The 26232-nt window shown below is 39.4% G+C and overlaps 8 protein-coding genes across 9 annotated transcripts; 4 read left to right on the forward strand and 4 right to left on the reverse strand.

Annotated features, from left to right (window-relative positions):
* The first annotated feature begins 15 nt into the window (after positions 1–15).
* LOC105216741 (kelch-like protein diablo) lies at positions 16–2443 on the forward strand. The gene is made up of 7 exons (XM_011191379.3): positions 16–298; positions 360–714; positions 786–1154; positions 1239–1510; positions 1564–1771; positions 1840–1941; positions 1997–2443. Exons 1-7 carry the CDS (start codon positions 138–140, stop codon positions 2243–2245), a joined length of 1716 nt encoding a protein of 571 aa, XP_011189681.1. The 5' UTR covers positions 16–137; the 3' UTR covers positions 2246–2443.
* Positions 2334–3558, reverse strand: LOC105216742 (eukaryotic translation initiation factor 3 subunit G-1). Its single transcript, XM_011191380.3, has 2 exons — positions 3404–3558; positions 2334–3334 (listed from the first exon to the last, which is right to left on the reverse strand). Exon 2 carries the CDS (start codon positions 3332–3334, stop codon positions 2525–2527), a length of 810 nt encoding a protein of 269 aa, XP_011189682.1. The 5' UTR covers positions 3404–3558; the 3' UTR covers positions 2334–2524.
* Positions 3559–3700: 142 nt separating this feature from the next.
* Positions 3701–4465, forward strand: LOC105216745 (augmin complex subunit dgt4). Its single transcript, XM_011191383.3, has 2 exons — positions 3701–3804; positions 3872–4465. The coding sequence occupies exon 2, from the start codon at positions 3899–3901 to the stop codon at positions 4463–4465; it is 567 nt and encodes a 188-aa protein (XP_011189685.2). The 5' UTR covers positions 3701–3804; positions 3872–3898.
* A 22-nt stretch (positions 4466–4487) lies between these two features.
* Tip60 (histone acetyltransferase Tip60) lies at positions 4488–6809 on the reverse strand. 2 transcript variants are annotated; one of them, XM_054230871.1, is made up of 7 exons: positions 6649–6809; positions 6388–6514; positions 6073–6320; positions 5721–6008; positions 5095–5666; positions 4815–5027; positions 4488–4624 (listed from the first exon to the last, which is right to left on the reverse strand). In XM_054230871.1, coding segments are annotated over exons 1-7 (1509 nt in total). In that variant the 5' UTR covers positions 6709–6809; the 3' UTR covers positions 4488–4623. The 2 variants fall into 2 exon arrangements, with proteins under 2 accessions (XP_054086846.1, XP_011189683.1); XM_011191381.3 differs by lacking the exon at positions 4488–4624 and having other exon boundaries at positions 4663–5027.
* Positions 6810–7082: 273 nt separating this feature from the next.
* LOC105216749 (tRNA (cytosine(34)-C(5))-methyltransferase) lies at positions 7083–9859 on the forward strand. Its single transcript, XM_011191387.3, has 6 exons — positions 7083–7293; positions 7353–8048; positions 8113–8255; positions 8316–9286; positions 9355–9504; positions 9571–9859. Exons 1-6 carry the CDS (start codon positions 7234–7236, stop codon positions 9753–9755), a joined length of 2205 nt encoding a protein of 734 aa, XP_011189689.2. The 5' UTR covers positions 7083–7233; the 3' UTR covers positions 9756–9859.
* Positions 9860–11754: 1895 nt separating this feature from the next.
* LOC105216748 (vanin-like protein 1) lies at positions 11755–14458 on the forward strand. Its single transcript, XM_011191386.3, has 4 exons — positions 11755–11958; positions 12020–12659; positions 13385–14129; positions 14195–14458. Exons 1-4 carry the CDS (start codon positions 11890–11892, stop codon positions 14376–14378), a joined length of 1638 nt encoding a protein of 545 aa, XP_011189688.2. The 5' UTR covers positions 11755–11889; the 3' UTR covers positions 14379–14458.
* A 4892-nt stretch (positions 14459–19350) lies between these two features.
* On the reverse strand, positions 19351–22570 carry LOC105216747 (vanin-like protein 1). The gene is given in 4 exon segments (XM_054230869.1): positions 19351–19859; positions 19923–20405; positions 20407–21158; positions 22109–22570. Coding segments are annotated over 4 exon segments (1521 nt in total). The 5' UTR covers positions 22184–22570; the 3' UTR covers positions 19351–19648.
* A 148-nt stretch (positions 22571–22718) lies between these two features.
* LOC105216746 (vanin-like protein 1) lies at positions 22719–24633 on the reverse strand. The gene is made up of 2 exons (XM_011191384.3): positions 24473–24633; positions 22719–24401 (listed from the first exon to the last, which is right to left on the reverse strand). Exons 1-2 carry the CDS (start codon positions 24545–24547, stop codon positions 22836–22838), a joined length of 1641 nt encoding a protein of 546 aa, XP_011189686.1. The 5' UTR covers positions 24548–24633; the 3' UTR covers positions 22719–22835.
* Positions 24634–26232: the final 1599 nt, after the last annotated feature.

The following is a 26232-nucleotide window of genomic DNA, read 5'->3' on the forward strand; positions in this document are numbered from 1 at the left end:
GTTATGATTTCGCATTGACGTCCAAAATTTCATTTATTATACAAATTCAAATTGAAAAAAAAAATTAATTGTGTATAAAAAATTTCGGTTCGTACCAAAAAAAAATTAAAATTATTTTGTAAAATACATATGCAAAAATGGCAGACAACAACATGGAGCCTTCCTTAATGGCTAATGCGCCATCAGCCAGCAATTTAGAATACAAGTTCTCAGATAGGGTCTTGGCACAAATACGCGAAAGTCGTAGCAAAAATCAATATATTGATGTTGTCTTCACTGTGGGCGAACGCCAGAAGCGGTTGGTTGGAAGACACATTACTTTTAATTATTTTATGATTTTGTATTTAACTTTTTTATAGCATACCAGCACATCGGCTGGTATTAGCGGCGTCAAGCAGCTATTTTCAAGAGCTCTTCACCACGGAAGCGAATGCCAGCGAAATTTCGTTAAAACATATCGATGCACATAGTTTTGAAACCTTAATCAATTATTGCTACACCGGCAGCTTAACGCTGGATGAGCGCGCAGCACGTAAACTGGTGATAGCGGCAAAAATTTTGCAATTCAACGATGTTGTGCGCTATTGCAGTCGTTTTATAGTGAACAAATTGAGTTATGCCAATCTATTGGAGGTCATGTCATTCGCTGATGATCACGGTTGCAAGGATTTGCGTGCTAAAGCTTTCGCCTTTGCCGTGGAACATTTTAAAGAGGTGCGAGATACAAGTTTATAGGCAAAAGTAATTATTTTTATTTATTTAATAAATTGCAAAAACAACCACAGGTGCTCACGAGCGGTGAACTGCTGCGTTTCAGTCCCGCACTCATGGAGGAGTTGGTGGAGAGTGATGAATTGAATGTGTACAGTGAAGCGGATGTGTTTGATGCCATAATGCGTTGGCATAAATATGATGAGGAAAATCGACGCCCGTACTTAATAAATTTGCTTTCACTGCTGCGCATCACACAGCTGGAACCGGCCTTTGTTTTCAAGCACATCAAACCAATACCGGGTAGTGAGCGTTTAATATTGGACGCGTTGGATTGGTTTCATGTGCCGGAAACGCGTTGGCAAACTAAATTGAAGTACACCAAACCACGCAACTCGCGCAATTGTCTCATGGCTGTGGAGGTTAATATCATGGATGAAAGTGTGAGTAGGAGATGGTTATTGTTTACTATTGATTAACAGACGTAACACTTAAAATTTACCTCTATAATTAATATCTAATCACAGAAACGCTTTCTACGTTATGATCCTGAAGAGGACGCTTGGACACGCTGTGGTCAGGTTTTGGGTGAGAAAACAGATTATGGCACCATATTCGTTAAAAATTCGCTCGTCTTCATTGGCACTAAATATTTGGTGCGTTTTGATGTGGAAAAACAACAGTGGGAAACACCGCAACCAATACGTAAGCGACGTGAACTGATTTGTGTGGCTGTATTGCAAGATAACATATACTTAATTGGCGGTTATTCCAAAGTGACCAAAAACACAGTGGAAATGTGTGTAATTTAAAAAATTCAAATAAAATCTAATTTAATATTATGCTCAATAGGTTCGATATGCGCACAGGCGATTGGCTGCGTGTAGCACCGATGCTGGAAGGCCGCTACTGCGCAAAAGCGGTGGTATTCGATGAGCGCATCTATGTTATGGGCGGCTCAGAAAATGAATGCGCGCTCAACTCAGTTGAATGTTACGATCCGATGCTAGATACATGGGAAGCACGCGCCTGCATGTTAGAAGCGCGTGCTTCGCCTGGTGTAAGTTATTTAAAGTTTTAAGACTGTGGTAAATTCATTACTAAACAAGTGAAAAAAAAAACTTGCAGGCCGCTGTCGCGCATGGTTATATTTACGTATTGGGTGGCTATAATGATGCACCCTTGGCTACAGTCGAGCGATTTAATCCTGTGAAAAATGAATGGTCTAAAGTTTGTATTTAAGATTTATTTTTATCATTATAAACTATTAACTTTCCTACCACAGGTTTGCTCGCTGACAACGGCACGCAGTCGCATCAGTGCCGTGGTATACAACTATCATTTGCTTGCCTTGGGTGGTACAAAAAATGGTGAAGGCGTAAACTGCGTTGAGGAATATAATGTGGACGAAGATAAATGGGTATTGAAGGCGCCTATGCCCAATGGTGCGGCCTACAGTTCATTCATAGTGCCCACACATTTGGCTGATAAATTGCAAACCGTTTTATCGGATGTAAGTCGACCCGCACATTAAACACACACACACATACACTTATACGGTTACAAACACTAAACATTCATTATTTTCGTAAAACACGCAAAGCGAAGTGTAATATTTGGAATTTAGTTATTTTGGTTTATTTATTTGATCATTCATTTATGCCTTTGCAATAGTTATCGCCTACTGTAAAATAGCGCATGAAATGCTAAATATACTCGTATATATGCCATATTTTTTTATTTATGTTATAAAATTATATTAATGTTGCTGCTGCTACGCTCATGTTGCTCTCACACTCTTCGACAGTGTCGATCAGTTGTTTTGCGGCTTCGACCATTCCACATTCAAAATCAAATGATCATAACCGTGTCCATTGAGAATTTCAATAGCAGCAGCGGCATCCTTGCGTTGCTTGAAATGCACATACGCAAAACCTTTGCAGAGACCGGTATTCTTATCGCGCGCCAAATACATTTTACTGTGCTGACCAATTTTCTTCACCAGCTCATCCAAATCGGCCTCTGTCATCGATTCCGACAAGTTAGAAATACGAATAGCGGCGGTGTCATCGCGTCCACGCATGCCCATACCACCTTTTTGACTGTCCTTAAGGTATGGTGGCACATACTTGCCAGTTTTGGGTGCTTCGACCACTGCTGTGGCAGCGGCAGCAGCTTTTTTCTCCATTAAATTCGTATCCATGGCAGTACCCTTGTATGGACAATTAACCGACCAATGCTCACCATTACAAATACGACACTTGGCAATATTCTTAGTGGGATCGAGTAGTGGATCGTTGGCCTTCTCTTCCTCCTTGGAGTTGAGGAATTGCATGAAAATCTCTTCCGACACCATAGTAGTCTGTGAATTTGGACCGGGTTTGTCATTCTTTGAGTCACCGAATTTCGGCCATGTACGGCGTTTGGCTACGGTTTTTGGCACAACTTGCTTGGAAATCTTATAGGTGCGCACAACTTTCGTCTTTTTGTCATCCTTATTGTACTTATATTCCGTGACGTATTTGTAGCCGTTTTCAACTGTCTCTGTGGTAGGTGGCAGACCGCCATAGTCGAGCTCCACCTCATCGGCCCAAGATGATTTAATCGTGTCAACGCCCGGCATCTAAATCAACAATAGTTGAGATTAATGAATGTTTATTGCAAAATCTTGTAATTCAATCAATAATTTCACCTTTTGTGCGAATATTTAAGCAGAAAAATCAGAGAATACACACGCCACGAGTTAAACAGCGAAAAATCTGTGAAAAAGGAACGTCAACACAAAATGGCAAAACTTGCTGTCAAAATGTTGTTTTGGGAAGCGTACGAAAAGTGTAAACAACAGTGTTGACTAACGCGTTAACAAATGTAAATAATTTAAGATAATTGTACAAAAAAAGCACATGAATTGTTGTTTTATTACTACTTTGTAATTGTTTTAAATAAAAAAATATAAAGTTTATGTGCAGAATTTTTCGATTCACCGTGAACAAAAAGAATTTTTCTATACAAAAAAGTGTGTTTACGATATACATAAATCAGCGTGATGGTGAATATAAAATTGCAAGAAGAAGCATACGTTAAATTGAATTGGTCGATTGAATTAAAAAATAAATTTTATTTAAACAGTTAAATTATTAAATAATTTTTAATTAATCAGTTAAGTTTTAAATACCCATGCAATAAAATGTCTGCGAATACCACAACGCCTACATCCACCAGCAGCATTGGTTCCATATCGCCCAATAGTGCCGCCAGTGGTACCGAGGATATACAATATCTGCTATACTTGGAAACTTTACGTCGCTTTCGTGACGACGAGCTTAACATTAAGCGCCAAGTGGAAGAGAAAACACGCCAGTATTTGGAAGTTAAAGAAGATTATTTACAATTATACGCGAAATATGTGAAACTCACGACATTAGCAGCAACACGTTGTGCGCTCTTAACCGATAACCACTTGTCTTGTGAGAAAATAGCGAACGCGAGTAAAGAAGTACAAGCCATTACTAAGAAACTAGCCACCGGCGATGTGGTGGAAGCGATTAGTGAAACAGCAGTCAAAACGTGCAAGCATAAATTAGACGCTACTAAAGCTCACGAGAAATTGAAACAACTAAGCCACGAATTGGCCGAAAGTAAGGCGACTGTGCGCGCTGTACAATCCTCAACCGAAGCTGTGGAGGCCACTATTGAGACGGCTACACTGCAGAGTCTAGACTACTTTGTCGATGAAGTTGGCAACAGAAATTGAGCAATAATAAAAACACACACACACATCTTGCATTATTTAGCCATTAGAATAGTAATTCAATGGCTGCACTTTATTTATAGCGTGCGGATTTTGATTTGCATTGTATGATTGATTGATGAAAGGATGACATATTGAACGTGCGCATTGCAATCATTGTTTCTATCATTTTAAGGCGGTGGAGCGGAAAAGAGAATAAATAAAGGCGGGGAAAATCATCATATAATTTGGTGTTAGGGCAACTAAAGCGCATATGGTTGTATACAGTTTGTTTTTTTTTTTTTAAATTATTTATATAAGTTGTACTAACTAAAGAAATTGTAATTTGAAATGTAATATACTTAAGATTTACCACTTGGAGCGCTTAGACCAATCTTTAGGCGTCCAATGTAGACATTTCGAGTCAATGCGTATTTTTCGTTTATCCATGGCCTTCTTGTGTTGATCAATGATGTCGCGACTGATACACACTATATACTGTCCCTTGTAATAGTTGATAAGATTTAGATTTTGTAATGTCGATATGACATCCTCTTTTTTGATGGAAGTGCATTCACAGATATCGCTGAGAAATTGAAATGTGGAATAAATATAATTTATGTGGCACTACTAAATAAATGTTTTTTTTGTACTTGATTGTAATGGTTGGCTTCTCGCCATCACTGTTTGGCTTTTGGCTAATGAAAATCTCCAAAATCGTTTGTGCCCAATACGAACGATACGAGAGTAGACCCAAATCTGACAAGGGTTTCTCGGGCGAACCAGTTTTTCCCTCGAATTTTGACAGTTCGTAGCTAAATTCAATCAGCAACTTGCCGTAACCCTTGCGTTGATATGGCGGCATAGTCAATATACAAGCGACATTATAATCTTCCGTGCTTTCCTTTTCCTTTGAGAAATAACCGACTATATGAAAACCGCGCGAATCGAATTCAGTCATGACATAAAAGAGAAACGGATCCGTGTCATAGTAAAGTGTTTTATGATCGAGAAACAGTTTGGCCAGTAGACATAAATTCTGCGCATACACCTTGTTTTTGCGACCGTCAATTTCGAAAAAGGAAATCGTTGTTTTCCGATATATTTCATTGCCGGGCGGATGTCGTAGATTACATTTTACTAAATGACGCTCCAGACATTTACGACTTTTGCGGTATTTCAGGCAGAACTCACAGATGTAGATACAAGGCATTTGACATAATTCCTAACCGGTAACTGTTAGTTGCTTTGTTTACAGAAATCTAAGTAAATTGATTACCTGCGGGTACGGTGAGAAATACCAGGGTTTGATGCGATGTTTACCCAATTCAATCATTTCAACATTTTTCATACGCGTCACTACGTCATCCTGATGTATGACCATACTGCCAGATTGGCGTGGTGTGGCGGTTTTGCCATCTTGTGAGGCTTCTTCAACCACTGTTACCGGTGCCGGTGTTGTGGGTACCGGTGCTACTGCAGGCGGTACTACTACTGGCGTGGGTGCTATTACGGGTGGTGGTGTCTCCGGCACTACAACTGCCGGTGGCGCAGGTACAGAATTGAGCTGTGTTAAAAATCGTATGCTATTAATTTATACGCTTTAAAGCAAATAAAGCACTTTTTGGCACCTTTCTTTTACGGTTTATTTTTTTCTGTAAGGCAGCGGCCAGCACAGCGTTACCATTAACCATTTCATTGCTAGCAGCTGGTTGTGGCGAAGTAGGCCTAGAAACGCTACCCGGCAGTGACGAGTGATGTTTCTTTGGTGTGGTTACGCCTGTGCTGGCGCCTGTCTGCGTGCCATCACGTCTTGGAAATTGTACTTTACGTGTGTCCACATCCTCCTCGGTAACCCATTCATCAAGACGTTTATTAACTGAAACATATACGTGTTATTTAGTAAACTGCACACTTTCTTATTAAACATTCCGTTATCTCATTACAATCAACGTAGTGGACGTAGAACTGTCGTTTGCCATCATGATCCTTAATGCTTACAACTTCTGCGAGTGGCCAATCATCAGTCTTGTGCATACGCACGGGTAAGCGGCAGCCTTCCGTAAGTGCGGCCTAGGAAAATTAACGCATGAAATATTTTCAATTTGTAAAATATGTTTTAATAAATCAGGTTTAACGCTGCTTATGATCAACTGCGTCCAGCACTCATTGGTTTAGGCACTTATTTCCTTGTCACATTCACTCACCGTAGACTCACAAATCGATGATACATCTTCATCGAATTCTATTTTTTGTGTTATTTTCATACTTTAAAAACGCACGATTCTAATATTTGCATTAATTTTGTGTTAAATTGTTTACAAATTTTCTAGTTTTCACAATGCTTCTTATTTTTTAGTTGATAATTCACAATAGCGGGAGAACAGCTGTGCGTTGAAAATTAACAATCAGCTGCAATGTTTTTATTTTATGCTCTAATATATTTTAATATATAACAGTAAAAATGGTAATATATAACAGTAAAAATGATAATATATTTATTAAAATCACCAAAAATATATGATTAAGCACTTTTTTCATATTTTAATTGTTTTTTAATTTAAAAACAATTAAATTTTTTCACTTTTCACTGCCTTAGCTGCTCTGGCAACACCACAGTACACAGCTGTGAGTAACGACAGAGATGCCTGCATTTAGCAAACACGTGTTTACATTTTCACCGCTCACGGCTTAAACGATTGGCTTTGTACCAAGCCAATTTTAAAACACATTTTTTTTAATAATATTATAATTGTTTAATAGAAAAGTTATCAATTCCAATTTAGAAGAAAATGGGTCGCAACAGAAAAGCAAATCCCTTCGCCGCGAAAAAACGTCAAAAGCGTGAGAACGTAAGTAAACTTTTTATTTCCTATTAGCTCTAGTAATACAATTACAACTCATTAAATAGCAAGGAGTCGACACACGTCCAGTACGTCAAGAACCATATGAGGATATCAAACGTGATAATGCAGCATTTATTAAATATTATCAACTCCAAAAGATATGCGCCGACGAAGCGGAATGGCTTGATTTTCTTGCAAAAATACGCGATAATTTACCTGTTACATTCCGTGTAACCGGCTTTCGTGGTGAGGCAAAGGCATTGCTGGACATAATCGAGACTGATTTGTTTGCGGATTATGTGAACAGTGTCGCTGAATTGCATAGCATACCGAAAGAAGGAGTGGAGCGTCCACTACGCCTACCTTGGTATCCAGATGGTTTGGCGTATCAATTGCAATTGACGCGCAAAGATATACGTCGCTCCGAACCGCTATTCCGGCTGCACAATTTTTTGATAACCGAAACGAATGCCGGCAGCATAAGTCGTCAGGAAGCGGTGTCTATGATACCACCGCTGGTGTTAGATGTGCAACCCACCGATAAAGTGCTGGATATGTGCGCTGCGCCCGGCTCAAAGACGGCACAATTGATTGAAGCGTTGCATAGTGCGCCCGAAACGCATAAAATACCACCGGGTTTTGTTATAGCCAATGATGTGGATAATAATCGTTGTTATATGTTGGTGCATCAGGCGAAAAGGCTGAATTCGCCGTGTTTTCTGGTGACAAATCATGACAGCAGTTTTTACCCGAATTTATTGGTATGTGGACGAAGAATATATAAAAAAAGCAATATATTTTTAAATAAACAATTTTTGTTTGCAGCGTACGGATGCAGATGGCAATAAAGCAATATTGAAGTTTGATAAGATTCTATGTGACGTGCCATGTTCGGGCGATGGCACACTACGCAAGAATCCCGATATTTGGACGAAATGGAATTTGGCGCAGGCTTACAACTTGCATGGGTAAGCTTATAAACATTTCTATTTTTATTCAACGGTTTTTGAAAATTCTAAATTTTTCAGCATACAGTACCGCATTACAAGGCGTGGCGCTGAAATGCTGAATGTCGGCGGTCGTTTGGTCTACTCCACATGCTCGCTAAACCCCATAGAAAATGAAGCGGTACTGCAGCGTATCATAGCTGATGCTGATGGCGCACTAGAGATCGTGGACGCTGCACATTTGGTGCCCGGCTTGAAGTTTAAACCCGGTATGACGAGTTGGAAGCTCGCCACTAAAGAAGTCGATCAAGTATTTGAAAGTTTCGATGAGGTGCCGGAGAAGTACCACACCGTCATACGACCGAATATGTTTCCACTGCCGCAGGAGCAGATCTCGAAAATCGGTTTGGAGAAATGTCTACGTGTGTTGCCGCATTTGCAAAATTCTGGCGGTTTCTTCGTCGCTGTCCTTGAGAAGCGTCGTCAATTGCCATTCGAGAAGAATGACTTGCAAACGCTGCTTGAGAAACCCAAACCAGAAGTTAAATTAGACGAGAATGGCCAGCCAATCGAAGAGAAATCTGTGCCATGGGGCCCGCAACGCAAGCGCAGACGTCTGCATGGCTACAAGGAGGATCCATATGTATTCTTCGAGGAAGCAGATGCCGATTGGGATGAGCTGAAATCCTTCTTTGCTCTCGACGAAACGCTCAATAAGCGTTGTCTGCTGACACGTTGTATCACCGATAAGAAGAAGAACATCTATTACTGCTCCGACCCCATACGTGATATGGTATTGTTGAATGAAGATGCCATCAAGATTATAAATACAGGTGTGAAGACATTTGTTCGCTGTGAGAATCGTCATACAGCGCATCCCTTCCGCTTGGCGCAGGAGGGTTTGCAGACAACAAATGCATTTATGGGCGCCGTAAGGCGTATACAGATCTCACGCGAAGATTTAATATTGCTGCTCAATTGTACCGACCCAACTAAGCCACCCTCAACGCTGGATTTGGCGGAGGAAACGCAAGCACGTTGTAAGGAATTAGGTGGGTAGTACATTTGCATTACTACAGCTGGTTTATCTATATTAAAGAAATCTTTTTTTGTGTCACAGGCGTAGGCAGTTGCATTTTGAAGTACGAAGACACGCGCTTCACGCTTTACTTGGTCGGCTGGCGCGGTTCTTCCAGTCTGCGCGCTTATGTGGACAGTAATGAAACAGTGCACGTCTTGCGTCTATTGGGCGCTGACATCAGCAAGTTCGGTAAGTTAGCTATTTGCTTGTTAAGTGAAGCAGAACTTCAATAATATAAACTTCTTTACTTTGCAGAAGTCAACAAGTACGAAAAGGCTAAAGAAGCTGCTGCTGCTGCAGCGGCGGAGGCAGAGGCTGCAGCGAATGCTGCTGAATCAACAGATGCGCCAGCTGCTGCAGTGGTGGAAGATGCCGCAGAGCAAGCCGATGTGGTTATGTCTGAGAATGGCGTTGCAGACGTGGCGCCAGTCGCTGAATAATTGAACTAGCTAGCGCCCAATTTCATTATTTTTATTGTTAAGCTTTAGTTATGGTACATATATATATTTTTTAAATATAAAAATACTGTATACATACAGCCGTATATAGAATATATAACTTCTTGCTTGGAATCATTACACAATTAGTTCGAGGAGAGTCCATAATGAGATATATAGAATTGATACATAGATATGTAGAGTATAAATATAACGGTTACTGGCAATTAAGAGAACAGATTGAAAATTTCAACTCAAAAACGCTTAAGAGCAGCAGTCTTCGCATTGATGGACCTCTCGAGCAACAATAACTCACTAAAAGATATTGATAAAGTATAGCTGAGGCCAACAATCCTGTAGGCGCAGCTTATTTCAGGTTAAGATTAAGATATGGAGATGATCGTACTGCGACCTATGGTATGTCTTAATCGATGACATGAGTTCGATAGTGAACGGCTACCTCCTACACTTTTCTCGCTTCTTCACTGCTAGGAGCCTAACACTCTCCCCTACCAAATCCACAGCGACGCTATTCACCAACTGGATGCAGTAGGACGCAGCTTCAGACTTGTCAGAACACCGCTCTTCGGACAGTCACAGATTGTCTCTTTATGTCTCCGGTTGAGCATCTACACATTGAGGCTCGTATGGTAGCTGTGAAGGAGCATAACAAAATGCTCTCCAGATAGTTTCTGTTGGGATGCTTTCGTAGAAATCACCTACTGGAGCCGCCTCCCAGAGCCATCCAGAGTACCTTCCTGAAATACGTCGACGAATTCCTGAAATTTCGACAAGCACTGAACGCCATTCACAGAGGAGCCATTAACACCTTCATCGTCTCCTTCCCCGTGAATAGCGTACTTGAAGATAAAACACTACCACCTATCGCAGACACAGAGCTCGAGTTACCTCGCGAAACTAGAGTCACTCACGCGCAACTTCCTTCGGGATACTGTAGCAGATTAAACTCCTACTTATCCAGACTAGACCCTGACATACTCAACATATGTTCTACATGCAAAGAGTCCCCGCATGACACTAACCACCTCTTTGCATGCCCCTAAACACCACTCATCTAACCCCCCTTTCCTTTCCGTCCGACCCTATCAAAACAGCCCGTTTCCTGGGTCTCACGTTAGATGACTTCAATGACAATTAATTTAGGCCTGCCGGTTATAGCAGGTTTGGGTAACCGTTACAACAACAACAGAAACAAAATCAAAAAACTCAGCAACTATAATCTACACAATAGAAGCCCTCGCCTATTATCGCAGTAATCATTTAAAACTGTAATGTCATGGAAGCTTGATACTGTTCTAGGACTGATGGACGTGATGTTATCTGATTGGATATAAAAGTCTACATTCCTTGAGTGTTTCCTCGTGTTCACAGTGCAATCAAGGAGTATATGATGAGATGTATCCGCTTCTGGGTCACATAAACGACACTGATCCGACGATTAGATTCCTAGCTTGTGTAGATTGAAATGAGTATGTCTAAAGTTTTGCGCTCAATTTTAACTTTGTTGTTGTAATGGTTAACTAAACCCCGCTTGAAGGAAAAGTGCAAATTACTTGGAATCGAGGTCGTCTAACAGAAGGCCCAGGAAACGGGCTTGTTCGACGAGATCAGATCAAAGAGAAAGGTGTACTAGATGTGTAGATGTCGGTTTCCCATAACAGACGGTTCTGCGGTAACGGAACGGAACTGAGTCCGATTTTATCCGGCCAATATCTGTGCTTTCGGCGATCTAGCTCTATTTGAGTAAGTCTGTAAGTAGTAAGCGCAATTTTACTCGTAACGCCTAGAAGTAGACTGTGTTTTTTAGCGTTCCACAGCTCTAAATAAATTGATGATCATCTTTTTGTTAAGCTATGACGTACACCCAACCAACGTTTTAGCCGCAAATCACAGTTGAGTTGTTTGATAGACGTGATAAACTTTTAGAGAAATGACTGATAAGCGCTGTAGAGCATCATAAAGCCTGTCGATATTATCTATCAAATGGCAATTAGAGTGTAACCAAAACAACAATAACGACTGATAACGACAGTACGACTGGGTGCGACTCGGTGAATTTCCATTCCAAAACATTGGCAATTACCGTCAAGACGTGCGCCTGAACGCAACAGCGAAAATGTGGCTATACAAATATCTGTTCTATCTAATGTGCAACAACATGTATTATGCGGCTGTGAGCAGCGAGGTAATACTTAAGTATATTAAATTAATATTATTTAAAATTAACTGCTAATTAACATTCACAGCCCACACCGGCGAGCGCTGACTACTACATCGGCGCTGTGGTTGAGTTTCCTGCGCGCACAGTCTCCGCAGCCGCCAGCACACAGGAGCGACTGCGTCAATTCGGACAACTACTCGAGACGTCTGCCATACGTCCGGATATTGTCGTCTTTCCTGAAAATGTTTTGAATGATCGTCACACGCCCATTGTAGTACCGGCACCTAGCGATGAAGTGATTACATGTAGCGCCGATGAAGCATTCTACAGCTCTATTATCAGTAGCACATCCTGTTATGCACGCTCGCTGGGCTTGTATGTGCTTATCAATGTGGTCGAGGTGCAGAATTGCACGCAATCGCCGAATGTAGGAGATTTAATTGCCAACTGTGCCATCTACAATACGAATGTGGTGTTCGATCGGCGCGGCGCGGTGATCTCACGTTATCGCAAATACAATTTAATCGGTAGCGAGTGGTTGTATTTTAATTATACATCGCAACCGGAGGAGGAGGCCATATTTCGCACGGATTTCAATGTAACCTTTGGGCATTTTACACGCATGGATCTGTTGTATGCGCACCCGGCGCAAGCTTTGGTGCAACGCGGCATCACGGACTTTTTGCATCCCAGCAAATGGCAATCGGAGCTGCCTTTCATGACGGGTGAGTGTTGGGGGATATACAAGTGGTAATCTATTACTGGAGGACCTTTGGTTAAGCTCAGCTCTGTCTCAGTTAAAAATTATGCCCAGTCGTGGTCGTCTCTGTTTCATTTATCGGCTCCATAACGACGTCCTATTCATGCTGATGGTTTCTTCAACGGCCTTGTTTATCTCAACGCCGCTTTTATTGGGTTCTCAGAAACGATATACAATCAATCAAGGTCTAAAGCAGCACTGTCCGAAACAGCTCAGCTCAGCAACAAACTGCAATTTGAGCTCTCTGTCTTCCGGCTTTGAAATGTTGCCGTCCGCTTTGTTGTTGTTAGTTTTACACGTACTGAGAGGACGGCTACTGCAGCGCACCGAGTGTCAATCTGGTATTTTTTTTTAATTTATATTATGTTGGAATAGCTTTAGCCGGTCCTATGGTTTCACATGATTCTTCATAAATCTACTCGAGGAGTTCCCAGTTCCCGCTAAAAACTATCCGGGAAATGACTTTGTCTTTTCCAGAGCATAATCTATTAAAGCTTATCTCGTATTTTACATATCACAGACCGGGGGAACTAAACTTCGCGAGCCAATACGTCTCACTCAGGGTCTCACTCGGGGTATAAAATCAATGTCTTCTGCCTTTCATGAATATCTTAGATACTTCTTATAACCAACTCCATTAGCATATCATGTAATCTAACCTCAACTATCTCTCACATCTCTTCCACACAGCGGTCCAACTGCACCAGTCCTGGGCTTTCAGCAACAATGTCAATCTGTTGGTTGCCGGCACCAATGATCCAAGAAATGGACGCAGCGGCACTGGCATCTACGCGGGCAGAAATGGTGCGCTCATTGCAAGCATGACTAGCGACGAGAAACAAAGTAAACTGCACTTGAGTGTGGTACCCAAGCATAATGTTAGCAGTGAAACGGTGTTGGAAAGCTTCAACCAGCCTCAGATCAACTCCAAAGCGCAGCTAAACAACAACAATCAGAGCGTGTTGGAACGTTTCACAGGCGTCGTTGTAATGCGTGACAATGATATAGATCTGTACATGACGCAGCTGTTAGTAGACAGACCGCAGATGAATGTGCCGTTGCAACAACAACTCTGCCACAAAGATTTGTGTTGCAATTTCCATATAGAAATGCATGCGAATCCGCTGGCCAATGCGACCACAGTGAGCTATTACTATCGGCTGGCGGCGTTCCGTGGCATGGGTAGTTTTCTCAATACTGAACCCGATGAGTTGGCCGTGTGTGCGATCTTCGCTTGCACTGGCGATCATCTCTACACATGTGGACGCATCTATGAGGAGTCCGTGCAGGTGGTGCCACGTTATATTTTCGATGTAATTCGTATAAGTGGAAATTTCACACGTCAAAGCCCGTGCCTACTGACGCCAACGAGTGTGGACAATTTGTTAATGCCGCTGCCTGTGGATGCGTTCGAGTGGCGGTTGCAGGAGCTCGGGTGAGTTTGTGGTTTGTAGACTTTTATAAAAACACTCAATTAATACATATTTTAAACATTTATAGCAACTTTACACTGGCAAATGTTACTCTGGTACAACCGCGTTCCGATCTCTTGACGTTTGGCATTTATGGGAACTACTTTTTGGATGACACCATATACGATCATCATCACAAGGACGGTGCTACCAGTTTGGCCTCGACTTTGTTGCTGATTTTGCTTTTAATACACTTGCAAATTTATTTGTAGATTTTCAGTAGACTATGTGAAATTATTGGGTAACAAAGTAAAGTAATAGAAGTCTTAGAAAAAGAAGTCTTAAGAATGTCCTCTAGCGATGTTTTAATTTTCAAATAGTGTATTAACATCCCTACAGCCAGTGGGACCACAAAGCGCATCCTCCATTTAGAACTGTGCACCGGAAGGCGCTACATTACTGTCTGAAGACCAGTCTGAGTCCGCTTTATATTACAACTACTACCTGTCATAACTTCGAAGTCGTAGATAATTTCGTATACCTGGGAACCAGTATCAACAACACCAGCAATGTCAGCCTCGAAATCCAGCGCAGAATCACTTTGACAACAGGTGCTACTTTGGACTGAGTAGGCAATTGAACAGCAAAGTCCTCTCTCGACGAACCAAAATCAAACTCTACAAGTCGCTTATCATTCCCGTCCTGCTTTATGATTTATGGTCCTCAGAACATTGGCAACTGCGAATACTTATACGACGACATTGACATAGTTCAGCGTATAAAAAGACAGCGGCTACGCTGGCTAGGTCACGTTGTCCGAATGGACGAAAACACTCCAGCCCTGAAAGAGTTCGATGCAGTACCCGCCGGAGGAAGCCGAGGAAGGGGTAGGCCTCCACTCCGTTGGAGGGACCAGGTGGAGAGCGACCTGGTTACACTTGGGATCTCCAACTGGCGCCGAACTGCGAAGGAAAGAGACGATGCGCTCTCATCGATTCGGCTACAACCGGCTAAACGGTTCAACGCCAATCACATACATACTACGTGCAAGTAAATCCAGGTCGAGACTAAAAGCTCTTGCAGGCGGACTCTTTCTAGCTGATAAGTCATTTCAACTGCTTTTCTAAACTTTTTACAACCAGTTTAGAAGACACAACTAGTAAACAAATAGAGTTTCAATTGGTTTTCTGAAGCAATCCTGTAGCGATTAACTTCGTCAAGAGAGATAGGCATTGAAAAGTGGATTCTCTAGAAGAAACCAGATTTATTTTTTGAGGGAACTGTTGATGTATAGAGAAAATCCAGATTCGAACTTGAAAGAACCGCAGAATTGATGAAAACTGCAGATTACCCTAGCAACATTGACACCGGAGTGAGCTAGAGAGCTGGACTCACTGTCTTCGAGTGAGCTCGCCAAACGCTGGAGAACAACTAGCACCTGGGCAGCAACGAGGTGTTTTTGACTCACAGTGAATTGAAAACGATTCTTCCAGTTGCTGTCGCTTAGTAAGGCTCATCTCTCCGCAATCATTGGTGTGCTTACTGGCGGTGAGTCTAGGGATCAAGTCAGACGCTAGTTGCCAAAGCTGTTTGGAGGAAGGCGAAGAGGAATCGTACAAGCATTTTCTCCTTCAATGTCCAGCTTTCGCCAGACTTAGGTTAAAACACCACGGCAGGCACATCTTCGGTGAACCCAATGAAGTGACTGGAATCGACATTAGCCGGCTTAAAAACTTTATTGTAACTAGAATCCAAGCGCTTTGTCGTATCATAAGGGTCTTAGAAATTCATCTGTAGTTTTCCTGGTGTCACAAAGGATAGTCGAATCTGTCTAAGAGATTCTCTGCAGCTGCAAGCTTTACCCCTTAACCTAACCTAGGCAACCTTGAGTTTTAAAGAGAAGTCTATTGAAGGTATTATCCGAAGCTCTGTAAAAGTTCATATAAATTGCTACTGGCAGCCTCCAAAAAAAATTAGATTCTGAGATCGTGATGCCTAAATAAACAACTTCCTAACCGAGAATTTGTGAAAATGGAAATTTGAAAGTCAATAAATCAATTACATACTCAATTAAACACGATTTAAAAATTTGATTTTTATATACATATATACAAAAGTAATTTTTTTGACAGCTCTTTCAGTAATTACAAATTTAAACTCGTTAAATGCTCGAAATTTAACCTTGAGATCTAGAGTTAACCAAAAGCAATGCAACTTTGTCGTACACATTCGCTTATGGAAGTTTCTAAATCACCTCTACGCTTGCAATTTCCGCTCCAGCAACATAAAAAAAGGAACAACACCAAATGTAGAAATACAAAAAAGTTGAAATTTGAGTAAAAGTTAGTCAACTAAAAAGCATAAACTGTTGGAACTAAAAGCAGAAAAAAATAAAGCCAAGCTTGTTAAGTGGGTAGACGTAGTAAAGCTTCGCACCAATATTTTTTTCTGTGAAATCATTTAATAAAAAATCTCATTCCCACTTTTTCGCAAGTATTTATGCGCTATATAGTTGTTTATGAGTATGAAAACCCAGTGGTAAAGAAGTGAAGACTTAAGAAAGATCAAGACTGCGTAGCCATTTGTATAACACGTGCTGATTAACAGTAACTACTTTGGAAATATTACAAAGATAACTGATATGGAGACAAGCATAATTGATGCATAGAGCTCCATACCTCGATTTTCGTTATGAGATCTCTTCAGGTTCTAAGAAACCTTGCATATTTAATTGGAAGAATCATCTTAAATGGTAGCGTTGTTTACTGAGTTTTAAACGATTATCTGGCTGTAAAATATATAAAAAAATTTCACTCAGTTGTCTCTAAATTCGTGTCCAAGACCTGTCATATCCAATATATTCTTTTATCTTCTTAAAGTCCAACTAAATGCGAAACCTTCGCAGTAGTCCGTCTACATATAGTCGACAGTCGATATATCGTAACAGATTCCGTTCGAAAACGATACTATAAACTGGTCCCAACTGATTAAAGAAACAACTACCAAGCATTACTGGTATTTTTGATAGTCTAAAGGCTGGGGAACAAGGAAGAAAGAGGTACCATAGTTAAGTAGTGTTTAACTCGAAAGTTCCAATGGAATAGTAAGCGATGCGGAAGTCGAAAAGAGAGAGAGAGAGACAGACACGATTAGGTTTGGAAAGTATTAAATGAGGTACCGGAAAAAATGAATACACTTTTTTCCCCGGTCGGAAGTTGGAAATAGAGGATCTCAATTCAACTCGTCACTGAGTTACCATATTATTAGATATGGTTACCATATTATACCATATTATGGCGAACTTGAACTGATTCAATAAGTTCCTAGCAATTCGTGTGGAATAAGTTCTAAAGAAATACAAACTTTCAAGATGCTTAAATAACATCAACCTCCTATAGGCAGCACTAAACTGTATTTTCTTATACTAGCAGCTGTAGCAGTTATGGTCCAAAATACACCAGTCTTCGGATTAATGCATTTCCCGGGTATTAGTTCATACTTCCATACCTACATGCATTCTTCATATGTAGTACGTCTGTAAATCATAGAGGAAGCTGTTGCATGCTGCAATTTCCGTTTTAAATATGTGTGTGCGTGTGTGTGCAGGTGAACGATAGCTAAAAAAAATTTTAATTACCTAATAAATTTTTTCGCTAGTTTGTTGCAGTTTTTACGATTACGAGGCGGGCAGCGAAGAGTGTATGGTGTGAAACGAGCTGCGAAAATTGCAAAAACTGCGAAATTGTGAAAATGTAAATGTGTGTATGTATGTAAAGTGAAAATCAGAGAACAGTTATTTCTAATTGCTTGGCTTATGCATCCGTGATGATTTGTTGTATTTTAGAATAAAATTGAGAGTATATGGTATATTTTGGAGCTCATATAGAATATCGATTGGTTGCTAAGGTAACGATTTTCATAATATTTTTATAAATAATGTTATTTCCTTTGCATTTTTATGTAAACATTTTATTTAGAAAAAAATATTGAAAAAGTATTTGAAAATTAATTTTGAAAAATTTGAAAATAATTGTGAAGATAAAATATAACAAATATTTTTAAAAATTTTGGAAATTCTTTTTTGAAATTATATATCTGAAAAAAATTTTAAAATATTGTAGAAATTAATTATGTTTTTGAAAATAATTTTCGAAAATTGAAAAAAATTCGAAAAAATATTGAAACTTTTGTAAAATAAATTTTGAAAAAAAATTTCGAAACAATTTTGAAACTTTTTTGAAAAATAAAAGTTTTTCAAATAGATTTAGAGAAAATATATGAAAAACAAATTATGAATATAAATTTAAAAAATGTTTAAAATAAATTTTTTCACAAAATTAAACTTAGAAAAGCACATTTTTAAGTTGGTTTGTAATTAATTTCGAAAATTATATTTTTGAAAATAAATTTAGAAAATTGATTGGAAAATATGAAAATAAATTTTGGAAAAATTTCAAAACAATTTTGAAACTTTTTGAAAATAAATGTAGAAAAATGTTGGAAAAATTATTTAGAGATCAATCATAAAAACTTTTTAGAAAGTATATTTTGGAAAATTTTTGAAACTAAATTTTGAAATTTGTTTGAGTATATTTTTGAGAGAAAATTTTTGAAGATACATTTCGAAAAATCTTTGAGAAAATATGATTATAACTTTTGAAAAATAAATGTTGAAAAAATTTCGAAATAATTTTGAAACAATTTTGAAAAAAAATATTGAAATTTTTGTAAAATAAAATTTGAAAAATTTGGCGAAAAAATTTTGAAACTTTTTTGAAAATAAATTTTGAAAAATAAATGTTTGCAAATAGATTTAGAGAAAATATATGAAAAAAAAATTATGAATACAAATTTAAAAAATGTTTAAAATAAATTTTTTCACAAAATTAAATTTAGGAAAGCAAATTTTTAAGATGGTTAAATAATTAATTTCGAAAATTATATTTTTGAAAATAAATTTAGAAAATTGATTGGAAAAATATGAAAATAATTTTTGGAAAAATTTCAAAACAATTTTGAAACTTTTTTGAAAATAAATTTAGAAAAAGGTTGGAAAAAATCATTAAAACTTTTTAGAAAGCAAATTTTTGGAAAATATTTGAAACTAAATTTTAAAATTTGTTTGAGTATATTTTTGATAGAAAATTTTTGAAAAATAAATGTTGAATAAATTTCGAAATAATTTTGAAATTTTTTTGTAAATAAATTTAAAAAAAAAATATTTAAAAATAAATCATGGGAACTTTTTATAAAGTAAATATTGACAAATATTCCAAACAAAATTTTGCTTGAGTATATTTCTAATAGAAATATCTAGGTTTCATAATTTCATCATCGAATAAATAAAAAAAAAAAAAAAAATATCTCAGCCGAAAGCCTATGATGCTAGCGCTGCGTACTTTAGTTTATTTAATAATTTGTTTATTATGTAAGCTTTAATAAAATAAAAAAAAATAAAAAATAAAAAATAAAAAAATAAAATAAAAGAACAAAAACCCCAACAAAAATATTATATTTTCCAAAAATTAGTTTCAATCCGTTTCTACAAGTACAGCTTGACTACAAACAACAGCATTAACAGCTTCAGGCCACTCATAGTAGTTGACGTTGCATTGTTTCGTTGCGCTGGCAACAATATGGGATCCAAATTGTGTTGACTCACTTTATCCAAAAAATAATTGCTCCAAATACCGAAAGTGAGCAAATCCAGCTTTGGCGATAACAGACTAATCGTTACATCAGTGAGATTATGTCTAAAAAATAATATTTTTACCCGATCTCTATATGTTCGTTATAAATATTTTGAGCCATACAACCTTTCCAACTCCTGCCAATCATAAGCGTACACCGGCAGTGGCAACATGCGGCCATCCACACTAGTCGGCATTATGAGACGCCTTGGCGCATGCGTGAATGAAGCGCGCACTTTCAAGGTGCTGAAATAATGTGTATTGACAACTGTGACGCCAGCTGGGAAGATATGACCGCAACTGTACAACTCCGCAGTGGTGCAAGCGATCACGGCACACACCTTCAGCGCTGCCGTTTCCAAACGTTGGACCGTCGCCTGTGAGCCACTGTAAGCGGCAAGACGATAACGGTATGCTACATTAGCAGCTGAATTGGTGACCGGTATGCGCGCCGCCAGGAAATGACAGCAGAACTGATTATCGTAGCAGAGAGTTTCGTTTACTCTTGTGAAGTCCGCGGGCAGCAATTGAGTCTTAAAGATGTCCACATTGTAATCGCGCTGTAGATCGAGCTTGGTGAACCGTGATGTAGTGACTTGCGGCACGAATTCGTCCTGCATAAATACCCGAACCACTATTTTGTCCACTGGGATTGCTAGCGTCTGCGGCCAGCAAGTTGACATCATTGGCGAACGCCCAACCCTCTTGCAGCTGCACGGCTGTGAGGAAGGGTAGCTCATTGAACCAATGTGTTGCATAGATCAGATCTGTTATACCAAGCTCTTTGATCAACGCTTGTGCCGGTTGCCAGAAGAGAAAATCCGAGCCGATAAAATGTCCAAAAGTCACACCGAAATCGGTTGTGAATGTCGACAATTGCGGTTGCGGCAACACATTAACACTGTACCACTCATAACGAAACAGATTGGTCTTTCGATAACGCGATATGACGCGACCCTGCCGATCGAACACCACATTAGCGCTATACGTATTTATGCCGCTCACATTGCAATGGCCAACGGGTAGCGGATCATTGGCACAGTAGACTTTCTCCTTCACATGTATCACTAAATATAATTGACGCGAACGCGCTGCGCAGGACAATTCTGTGAGTATGAAGTCGTAATTTGGCACATCACATGGTGCAATCTTGAGCGCTGGATCCGGCGTATAAGTCAGTAGAGAGTAGTCATTTAGCACATATTCCGGAAAGACGAGTATATCCAAACTGCTTGTGCTATTCGATTCGATAATGCTTTTTATGCGCCTGAGTCCATCTTTGGCTTTCGGTTGTCCCTCGCCGGGTGGTGGTATAAACTCGACTACACCGGCATTATATGTGGGATCTGTAGGTAGTGAGTACTAAAAGAATTGAAAAGAGGAAAACATAAAGAGACATGTGGATGTCGTGACTAATATGAATGAGACTGGGTTTGTTAAGAAGTTGTAATATGAATTAAGTAGTCAGTGATAGGATCCATTTGAATGCTATTTTGGTATTACTCCATTAATTTTAAAGGCTGCTGATGCAAGCTTCTCCGCTTTTCAGTTCGTGCTGTGATTCATATTCTAGAGAGCCAGTTAATCGACAAATAACGAAAATCAGATTTCAAAACATCATTTGATACCTGAAGTCCTCTGTCCTTTTTCGAATATTGTCGTACTATGGTGAACTCTGTTTAATTTACAACATTATGGCGATATCTGGTGGGTTCCTTATTAGTAACGTATTTTGAATGTGCCATGCTTCTATGATATGGCTTTTTTGCTCGCTGCCCTGTCAGCTAAGATCTCTGGCTTTAAGTATTTGATTTTATACCGAAGACAGATCGATAGATGATACAAAAACAAGATCATTTCATTAATTGATTCACAGCTCCATCTTTCAAGCTGTAGTCGTTCTCGGGCAAACATCTCTCTTTCTTCTAATACAGTTACTATTCCTCTCCAAGGTATCTACTGGGTACTTGATTTAGATTGTCCCAAAGAGTAAGCATTTGATTCCAAGACAGAGATCTTTGGAAGTTAGTTCCTTCTATTATGTTTCTGCTTAAGTTACGATCATCCATCCAATCATTTACGGTTTTTTTTGAGTCTTCTGCTGATATAGAACGTTTCCAGAGCCAAAGGATTTAACATCCACTTTTCTTAGTTTGAAAAACTTATTTATGCAGATATAAGCCAGGCTTTAAGGCTCCATCTCTATCACAGAAGCAAATACCATCAACAGAATCTACTACAAAGCTCAGTAGATACCGGTCTACTTTTGGCTTTGCTCACAAAGTTATAATTTTTTATAGATAAACAGTTACCTGTAAACTTTGTTGAGGTCCTACGACTACCAGAATGAATAACACACAACTTAAGCGCAGTTCGTGAATGCTCATCTTTACTGTACGAGCTCTGAAAAGCGATTAACGACTGCTTATTATTAAAAAAGGACCATTTCTTCAAACTTTGCACTGAGTATTGAAAAATGGATTAAAAAAGTAGAATTAAAAAAGTAGAAAAGGGCCTATTTAGCAGACAAGTGAAACCAGTTTTGTATCTGTACGATACTTTAAAGCAATAAATATTGGTTTGTGCTATTTTTAAGCGTTATGCTTCTCAAAAAAAAGCTTGTCATGTCACACACTCCCATCATACCTCTTGCTATATCATCCAGATTGCGCTGCTGAACTTTTCTGCCAAATCTTATCTTAAGTAAATCTTTTGCATATAATTGCGTGTGGTATTTGCTTTCTTCGGTTGTCATATATTTTATAATCGTGCACTGACAATAAAAAATATTGCGAAATGCATGATAATTAATTATGATGCAAGCTTATCTGCTTTGCAAAATTTTTTAAGATATTTATTTTTATTTAAACTCAGTTGATTTGCTTACGAATTTAATAAACATATTAAAAAATAAAACAAAAATTATAAAATAATAAAGATTTATTAAAAACACCAACAAAAGTATATATATATATCATACTTAAGCCTGGACAAAAGATTTTCCCAACCCTTGAGTAAACAATTTATAAAGCGCTTAACCTAGAAAAACTTGATAAACGCCAGCAACAATGAGACCATTACAAACTTCACACCAAATTGCTTTGAAGCGCCGGACGAACCCTGCGCAGGTTGCCATACCGGATCAAAGTTATGTGTGCTCACCTCGGTGGTATAATAATTACCCCAAATGCCGAAGGTTAGTATATCCAGTTTGGGATAATTCAAGCTGATGGAGATTGCTGTGGTGTTGTTGCTCTCAAATTCTTGCCATTCATAAGTGTGCACTGGCAGCGGCATGATGTTGCCATCTGCACTAGTCGGCATAATGAGACGTCGGGGCGCATGCGGGAACGAAGCGCTGACATTCAAAGTATTAAAATAGTAGGTATTACCAACTGAGACGCCTTCAGGGAAGATGCGACCACAACTGTACAAATCCGCAGTGGTGCATGCGATCACAGCGCACACCTTCAAAGCCGCCGGATCGACACGTTGATGCGTGACGCGCGAGCCGCTGTAAGCTGCGAGTCGATAGCGATAAGCGGCGTAAGTATTCGCGGTACTCAGAACGGAACGCGTGGTGTGAAAGTGACAGCAGAACTGACTATCGTAGCACAAAGTTTCATCCACTGTCGTGAAGTCCGCGGACAGCAATTGTGTCTTAAAGATGTCCACGTTGTAGTCGCGCAACATATTGAGTTTGGTGAAACGTGGTGTAGTGACTTGCGGCACAAAGTTGGGCAGTATCACCGGTGGCGGTTGATAGTTTTGACGATAGGCGCGTTTAGGTACGCTTGCGGTAAGCAGTTGTGTGTTGGGTTCCTCATTATTGACAGCTGTGAGACGACCTAGGCGGCCTGCATAAATACCCGAACCGCTATTTTGTCCACTCGGTTTGCTGGCGTCCGCGGCTAGTAAGTTGACATCGTTGGCGAACGCCCAGCCCTCTTGCAACTGCACGGCTGTGAGGAAGGGTAGCTCATTGAACCAATAGGTTGGATAGATAATATCGGTAATACCACGTTCTTTTATCAAAACCTCAGCGGGGTCCCAATAAAGCATGTCGAAGCATATAAAGTGACCAAAAGTCACACCGAAATCGGTGGTAAAAGTTGCTAGCTCCGCTTGTGGCAATACGTTCACATCATACCACTCATAACGGTACAAATGTGTCTTGCGATAACGCGATACGACACGTCCGTGGCGATCGAACACCACATTTGTGTTGTATGTGTTCAGACCACTCGTATCACAGCGTCCAACTGTTGTAGTGTCATTAGCACAAAAAACTTTCTCCAACAAATTGACAACCAAATAGAGTTGACGCGCACGTGCCGCGCATGAAAGCTCCGTTAGAAAGTAATCATAATTCGGTATTTCACAAGGTGCAATCTGCAACGTCGGATCGGGTACAAAAGTACGGAACGTATAATCATTCAGTACGAACTCCGGGAAGACTAGTATATCCAAATCGCGTGTGCCATTCGATTCAATGACCTCTTTCATGCGCTTGAGGGCTTCATGTACTTTGGCTTTGCCTTTGCCCACACCAGGCATAAACTCGACCACGCCAGCTTGATATGTAGGATCGGTTGGTAGTGACAACTGCAAAATTTTGGTAGTTCCATGACTGCTGGAGCGCTCAGCTCTACTCAAATTTCAAAAACCATAAATACCTGCCAGGTTAGCTGCGGTCCGATGACAAGCGCCAGGAAGAGTAATACTTTGCTTAAACTTTGCACTGCCCACATTTTTACTCCTTCGCGTTGAAATGTTGCGTTCGTTTATAAGCGAAAACAGCAAACTCTTCGCTTTTTAAATCAAATTTGATGTATGATCGTCATAAAATTTTGCTTAATCTTATCAGCTTGTTCGTATTGAGATTATTATCAAAGACTTTAATTGTCATACTTAATAAGCCAATGGGATTTGCCTTTGTCAAATAGAGTCAATTATGCACGCGATGTTTGTGTAGTATATTTAGTCAACGTTGTTCTATTGCCGTTTTGCGGGTTCGACGTTTTATATTCGGCGTTCTGTGAATTTTGTAAGTACATTTGAACTCTTGAGTTATAAAAGAAAGGACAATGACATCACTAGTTAAATGTTCCTCAATTTATTGCCAGAGCCTGAGTTTGTTGACTTCGTGGTCTATAAAATAGCATCCACATGGTTTCCATAAAACGTTACGGTTATCGTTCAAATTATGTTGATATTATAACTATTAATAAAGGGGTTTTCAATAGGGACAGCAAACGACGCCACATTTTGTCCCGCTCTTTTGATACTTCTCTTCAGTAAGGTTTGCCATTCCATCATGGAAAGATATACGATCGAATAATGAGTCGAAATTATTAAAATTTACTACTGAAATTCTGAGTCAGTGACATCAGCTTTAAGCGATGAGGCTCATTTCTGGCTGAATGGTTTTGTCAATAAGCAAAATATGCGTTATTGGTCAGGCAGCAATCCACACGTACTCCATGAGTCACCATTGCTTCCCGGAACAATATGGTTTGCTGCGGTTTATGGACCGGCGGCATCATTGGGTCGTACTTCTTCCGTGATGATTAAGACCGGCAACGTACTGTGAATAGGAACCGCTCCGCTCAACGATAACCGATTGTTTTTGGCCCGAATTGGATGATATGGACTTAGAAAATATGTGGTTCCACAAACCACACAGCGAATGTCACAATCGATTTATTGAAAACCAAGTTTTCTAAACGTGTTATCTTACGAAATGGCTCAGTCAATTGGCCGCCTCGGTCGTGCCATTTGACGCCGTTAGACTATTTCCTGTGGAGCTACGTCAAGTCTAGGGTATATGCCAACGAGCCAGCGAATCGAACTTCTTACGAATATCGAACGTGAAGTTGCAGCAGTATCGGCCGATTTACGCTTGAAAACTGTCGAGAATTGGGTACAGCGTCTCGACTTCTGCAAGCGTGCCCGTGGTAGCCATACAAAAGAAATCGAGTTCCATACATAATGGCAACGAAAGTACTGCCACAGGAATAAAGAATTTCATATTTCTTTATATCCTCTATAGAGATACACATTATAGTTTCAAGCAACTGGGGAATCTATACCAAATGAAGATCTGTGTGAGAAGACTTTACAGAGGGCTGATGTAGCTTATGGTCGACAAGACTAAATCATTTTATGAATAGGAACTTCGGACGTTTAGGTCAGTAAAGAGTAGTCATTTAGCAAATATTCGGGAAAGACGAGTATATCCAAGCTGCGTGTGCTATGCGATTCTAATCGGCCTTATCTTATCTTATGTAAATCTTCCGTATATAATTGTTTGTGACAATTGCTTCATTCAGTTGTCATATATTTTATAATTGTTGTAAAAAAGGTACTATTAATAAAAAATTATTGCGAATTGCATGCTAATTAATAAGCAAACTTATGAGCTTTGTAATTATAT

The sequence above is a fragment of the Zeugodacus cucurbitae genome, chromosome 5 (genome assembly GCF_028554725.1).
Source record: "Zeugodacus cucurbitae isolate PBARC_wt_2022May chromosome 5, idZeuCucr1.2, whole genome shotgun sequence".
Classification (NCBI taxonomy): Eukaryota; Metazoa; Arthropoda; class Insecta; order Diptera; family Tephritidae; genus Zeugodacus; species Zeugodacus cucurbitae.